Here is a 6,188-nt window from a genome sequence, read left to right as displayed (position 1 = left end):
CAGCCCCCCACCCCCTCCCTGGATAAGACGTGCCCTTCGGTTCACCAGAATCCTCACCATTCCCTCTCGTTTCTCAGCTCAGACTGAATGCCCATTGGCATTTATCACTGTTTACGCTGCTGTTACTCGAATCAGAGAGTTATGAGGAAAGTAAAATATTTTGGGTCCCCCCATTTCCAGCCAAAGTGGAAAAATAGTTTATTTACATTATTTGCCTACCCCTGGGGTCAACCCCCTGTTCTGCTGGGTAGGGTTTTGCTAATGCAGAAGTTTATCTCCAAGGCTGCGTTTGGTCTCCATCCTCTCCTCTGCCACAACCAACACCATCATGGTCACCGTCACATCACATTTATTGGTCCTCTGTTACTCTGTTAGGCTGTGTACACGAGACAGGTCAAGAGAGCTCTGGATTTGTCTGAGAGGCAAAGCTTAGTGGGCAAAGAAAACAGAGCAAACAGAGCAGCTGGGGCCAAAGGGGTTAGATCTAGTATGATGAAGAATTCACCACGCTAGAAGAGGGGCTGCAAGGGAATGGTACAAATGACACCAGGCAGCCTGGTGGGAACAGCCTCCTGGCCTTCTGCCCGGCTCCTGACCTGAGCTGGGACCTGTGTAGCAGTGGCCCAACTCCAGCTCATTTCTGGGGCTTGAGAATATCGAAGAGCTAAGGTAGTTTGGACAGGGTGACTCAGGGCTGGCCTGTAAATTCAGCCACCTCACTGAAAAAAAAAAAGCCTCAGTTTTCCAACTGTCTAATGGGGATGTGGAGATAGGCCCCCCGGGTCCCTTCGTGAGACCCCTCCAGTTCGGCACACTGGTCCTCCCAGGGCCCACTGCTCTCACCACACTGGCCCACTCCGGTTTCCTGGAGGCTCCCCCAGAAGCCCTTGGGGGGCGTACTCCAGGCATGTCCCCCCCGCCAGGTGAGGCAGGCACTTAGCGTGGTAGGAGAATCTCAGGTGACCATGCTTCAGGTGGCACTTCACCTCGTGTGAGCCAGACTTTGGAGTCTTGTCACAGGTACCGAGAAGGTCATCGTCCCAGCCATAGTCTGCATCCCAGACCTGCACCCTCAGGGGGCCCCCTGTGGTCAGGACCACATCCCCGAAGTCCAGCCGTGTCATCCACCTGGGGTGGTTATTGTTCTGCACCGTGTCGGTCCTCAGCTCCTGGCCGCCGAAGAATACCTTCAGGTAGGCATCCGTGGCAGTGGTCCAGTCTCCCCACAGACCCGTCGCCACGAAGTTCATGACCTCCAGGTGGGCCAGGCCCCTCTTCCTGGGACAGCAGTCCTGGTTGGTGGCCGCCGAGCCATGGCACAGGCACTGGCACGGGTCCTTAGGGTTCTTGCGCTGCCCCGGGGGGCATGGGCGGCTGCAGTCCCTCCAGCGTGCCCTGTCCGTCACGTACTTGCTTACAGCCTGCCTGAGCGCCTCCCGCCGCGGGTCCGGGCTGTCCAGGAGCATGTGGAGCGGCTCTAGCGTGTAGTCCACCAGGCCGGGGCTGTCCTGCAACGAGGCCACCCAGGCCGAGAACTGCTCGGGCCCGGCCTGGTTCCCGAACAGCAGGTCATGCATGGACGTGTGGTGGCCGCCAACGACCTCAGAACAGCGTTCCCGGTGGGCCTGGTGGAAGGAGGTCCCCACCTTGTGCTGTTTCTTCTTCTCCTCACACGCCTTGAATGCCGACGAGGCACTGGCGTGGCTTCTTATGCTGACCTCGGCCTCGACGGCCAGGCAGTCCTCAACCTCCTGAGCCGTGAGCCCTTCCAGGGCCAGCTCGCAGGTGCGCAGGGCGGTGAGGGACGAGACGCGGCCGCCCAGCTCCATGGACCGGATGAAGTGGGTGCCATAGCTGGAGATGAGCCTCCGGTAGTCAGGCTCGGTGGAGATGTTGAAGTGGGGGGGCAGGGTCTTGAGGGCCCTCTTGAACTCAGGGTGCAGTGGGGGAGTGTGCACCAGGTGGAAACTGAGGGGAGAGAAAAACATCAGGTGGACCCAGTGGTGGGTAGTGTTTTCCGCTGAATAACTCCTGTGAGATTGCCCAAGGTCACATTAAGTGGCAGAACTAGGACTTGGACCCAGGTGGCCTGGCTCCAAAGCTCAAGCTCTGAACCACCAAGCCAGCAGGGAAACCCACCCTGCCCGTTGCCCCTTGGTGACCTAGGTACTTCGTATAGGTATTTTTGTCTCTCTTTTTCAAAAAAAGGTTTTTCTTTCCTTTTTCTTTTCTAATTTTACAAAGTGATGGTGTGACACCGATGGTATCTCTCTGGCTTTGGAACCTAGTTCCTGTGGCCTTTGTCTGTCGGTCCCCTGGGTTGGGCCTTGTATACCTGGGCTCCTGACAACTGTGGCCACGCAGGCAGGAGCGACCTGTCTCACTGTGTGGGAAACATGGCCTCCCGTGAGAGAAGTCAGGGAGGGTGACTCTGGGTCCCATGGAGACCATGCATTTCTTAGGGTGAGTAGGTCCCTGAGGGCTCAGGGCATGGCTGCTCTTGTTCAGCCTGTAGCCCGAGTTCTTAGCACAGAGCTTGGCAAGGCAGAAATGAAGAGCTCTTGAACGGATGAAAGAGGCCCAGGGATAGGAGGGCCCCAGCCAGGCCTCCTGCCCACAGGAAGCTAGCAATGCCCAGGGAAGTGGCGGTTGGGTGCCCAGTAGACCAGACCGGCACCACGTGGGGCTCTGAGCATAGCCTTGCTGGCTTGCCCTCCACCTGTTCTGTCCCTGGGTTCTTCCAGATCGGGGCCTCAGGGAAGGGGTACGTGAGAACCAAGACTGCCATCTCCTCCTGGCGGAAGCGGCCTCCAGCTCGCCACGCTGCCATTCCAGGGCTCCCAGACCACCCTGAGTTTCCCACGCCTTTTCCAAGTCCCGTCCACCCTCCACTCCCCCCACCCCGGCGCTCACCTGTAGAAGCGACACTCCACTGAGTCCAGGCTGAAGCGGTACTGGTCCTGGTGAGTCTTCTGGGCCGCGAAGTTGGCTTCCCGGGAGTGCGAGCCCGCCACGGTCACGCGCACGTTGCTGCTGGGCTTGGGAGTCACGTCCAGCCCCACCTGCCAGTCGTTACGGATGCTGTTGGCCGCCGCCCCAGCCACCTCCTCGGTGGAGCGACCCTCACCCTTGACCACTTTGCGGTTGCAGCCTGAGCCCTGGGCGCGCCAGTCGGTGAGCGCCAGGGGCAGGCGCTGGAGGGCGCCCTGCTGCAGGGCGTTGCGGCAGAGGGTGCAGGTGCCGTCGGGCCGCAGGAAGTGCTGTGTGTCCACCGGGAAGGAGCCTGAGCGCCGGAGGCTGGTCACATCCATGCCCTCCCCTGCCAGCCAGGAGCCGGGCACGAACTTGAGGTTGCGCCGGCACTCAGAGCGTGCGGCCGTGTAGCAGGGGGCAGGGGCGGGTGCGGGCAGAAGCAGGAGGAGGATGCCGGGGAGGAGCGCTCGGGAGGCCATGGAGCTGCGGAGACAGAGGGCAGGAGCTGTGGGCAGGGGCATGGAGGAGGGCCGACCCCTCCTCCAAATGGAGCTTATCAGGCCTTATGGGATGGGGAGGGAATGAGATATCTCCTAAGTCATTGGATGTCAGAGCTGGCATGGCCTTTACAAACCTGGTCCACCCCCTACGTTGTACAGATGGACCCAAAGAAGGGAGTGGACTTGCCCAAGGTCGCACAGCCAGGAGGAGACCCTTGCTAGGATTTCACTATTTAAGGCCAAATGGGAATCCAGATGGATGGTTTTGTCCCCAGGACCACAGCTACTGCTGGTGGGGTGGGGGCTCGGCGTGCAGAGGAGGGGACGGACAGTAGCCATAGAAGATTTGGGGAGGAATCTGGGGGATCTGGGAACTCTAGGGAAGCCTGGATTCTGGAGAGGTATTATTGTGGACCCAAGAACAAGCCATGCTTTCTTTACCCACCTCACCTCTCTCATTATCTCCCCCCACCCCCATTAAGCCCTTAACAGAATTGGAAAAGAAATGAGGTTGTGCATCACCCTCATTCTCCCCATTTCCCCTTTGGGGCCCTCCCTCTGAGCTTATGGAAGTACATCAGCCTGAATTCTAGAATAAAAGCGGCCTATGCGCCTGTGCCCCTAGGTCCTGTGTGGGGAGGGGCCGTTCGGTTTGCTCGTCTCCTCTTTGGCATTCCCTGCCACGCTCCTCGGGATTCTGGCCGCGTCTGCAAGCTGCCTATTGCCGACTCTCGGACAGTGCTTAGATGAAAGGTTCTCCCTCGCTTTGAGGCGGCTCTGAAGCTTCACTGGGCCTGCTTATGATCTGGAATCTCCTCTCTCTACCCCATCCAGACTGAGCTCCTCAGAGGCCTCTCCACTCTGGCACCTGCCAGGGACGGACAGCAGCTTGTCTGAGGCCCGGGGGATTACGGAGAGCAGGAACTTCCCCTGTATTCCAGCTGGAACCTTCCGTGCCTTACCTAAAGGAGTGGCTTGAATAGTGGAATTCTAGGCAAGATGGCAGGCCCCAGGGAGGTAAATAGGAGAAGGGGAGTCGGCTGAAGGCCCTCCGATCATCTTGCTTAGGCAGCCAGCATAGTTCATAACCTTAATCTAAAGAGCTCAGTCTCCATCCTGACACTCGTCATATTATTTCCCGGGGAGCCTGTTTCCAGCTTTCTTAGTTTTAGCTGTCAGCCTTTGAAGGGGCCTTAAAGACTGTGTACTCTAACCTCTTCATTTTGTATAAGAGAAAACTGAAGCCCAGGGTGGGCATGAGGCTGCCCAGAGAGTTAGTAACAGGGCACAGTCTGGACCCAAGTCTCTTGCCTCATGGGTTACAGCATTTCCTCCTCCGTCAGGCTCTTCCCCAGACAGAGCAGCCCTACTCTTGTGCCCCTCTGTCCCCACTCAGAGGCTCCCAGCCTGCCTGACCCCCTGCTTCCTCCCTACCTGGAGTCCTGTGTTGAGATGCTCCTACGAGAGAGACACCCTCTCTCCCCACGGGAGGCTCCTGAAATGGTGGTGCAGCCCCCCAGGCCACAGTTCACAGCTCATCACGCAGGCCACAGTTCACATCACTTCTGCTTCCTGCCCCGCCCCCCAGCTCTAGTCATGGGTCCCCTTTGCTCTCCCCCGCCCACCAGCACCCACCCTGCCCTCACCTCCTCATCCAGCCTGCTGACAGCACTCAGGAAGCAAGCCGAGAGGGCCAGAGGTTCATCTGCCAAGCAGAGCCGCCTGCGGCATGGGAACCCGGGGCCAACAGGTGAGGTTTAGTGGGTGGAGCAAGAACACAGGGGTCTGAGAGCTTCGAGGTTCAACTCTGGTGTTGGTGACGGGCCAGCAGGGACAGCTTCCCTGCTTCTCCCCGTAGCATCGCATGTGTGGGCTGTCAGAGGCAGCACAGAGCGGGAGCTCGGGATCCAGTCCGCCTGGACTTGGGCCAGCTCGGGTGCGCGCTAACTGTGTGGCCTGGTCAGCTTCTTTAGCCTCCCTGTGCCTCAGTTTCCTCATCTCAAACTGGGGATGATGTTAGCGCAGACCCCATGCGTTGTGAAGAATTGGGCAGTTTCTACGTGTGAAGTGCTCAGAACAGTGCCTGGCCCTCTGTGAGTGTTAAAGCACGTGACCATTCCCTCCTCCCAGGGCGGTGGGGAGAAAATAAATGTTGTTCACAACTGCTTGCCCACTTCCTGCCCACACCTGCACCCCAGCCCAGGCCAGGTTCTGGGCCCCAAATGCAGACCCCAGGACAGGGTCTCCTGTCCCTCACTTTGTGAGGGGAACCAGTGGCCGCGCTGGTCTCCAGCCTCCTCCCTAGCCCTGGTCTGTGATTGCCCCATGGTGCAGGTGGGCGGGCAGCTGTGCGACCCTGCGGGGAAGAGAGACTTGGGTGAGGCCAGAGACCTGGGGCCTTCTCCAACCTTTGTCTTACATGAGGTTTCCATGGGTTGAGTGACTCACAGGACAACTTCTGGGGGGGCAAAGTCATACTGGTCTGAGGTGGAGATAGCTGGGTAAGTGGGGAACTGTTCTTGTGAGTTCATCCTCTAACCGCGTTAGCGACAGGAAAAAATAGCCACAGGCCCCAGACCACATGTGACACCACGGGATGGCTCATCCCTTGAGTTTATGTCCCCCACTGTGTCCCCTGCTCTTACGGGAACTGGGGTTTAAACTGTCTTCTCGAAACCCAGCCCCGTCTCCTCCCCACAATGTCCCCCTCCCTGT

General features: G+C 58.7%; 1 protein-coding gene across 1 annotated transcript; it reads right to left on the bottom strand.

The window, feature by feature from the left end:
- Positions 1–839: 839 nt before the first annotated feature.
- On the bottom strand, positions 840–3,452 carry PRF1 (perforin 1). Its single transcript, XM_007454699.1, has 2 exons — positions 2,914–3,452; positions 840–1,968 (listed from the first exon to the last, which is right to left on the bottom strand). The coding sequence occupies exons 1-2, from the start codon at positions 3,450–3,452 to the stop codon at positions 840–842; spliced, it is 1,668 nt and encodes a 555-aa protein (XP_007454761.1).
- Positions 3,453–6,188: the final 2,736 nt, after the last annotated feature.

The sequence above is a fragment of the Lipotes vexillifer genome, unplaced genomic scaffold (assembly GCF_000442215.2).
Source record: "Lipotes vexillifer unplaced genomic scaffold, Lipotes_vexillifer_v1.1 scaffold205, whole genome shotgun sequence".
In the NCBI taxonomy this organism is placed as follows: domain Eukaryota; kingdom Metazoa; phylum Chordata; class Mammalia; order Artiodactyla; family Lipotidae; genus Lipotes; species Lipotes vexillifer.
The sequence above is the reverse complement of the archived record's forward strand: the minus strand, read 5'-3'. Positions and strand labels throughout refer to the sequence as shown.

Excerpts from the sequence above, each read along its gene's own strand:
- PRF1 (XM_007454699.1), bottom strand. The coding sequence starts at position 3,452 with ATGGCCTCCCGAGCGCTCCTCCCCGGCATCCTCCTCCTGCTTCTGCCC. Across the intron at positions 1,969-2,913 it reads GTGGAGTGTCGCTTCTACAG|TTTCCACCTGGTGCACACTC; the intron begins GTGAGCGCCGGG and ends CTCTCCCCTCAG.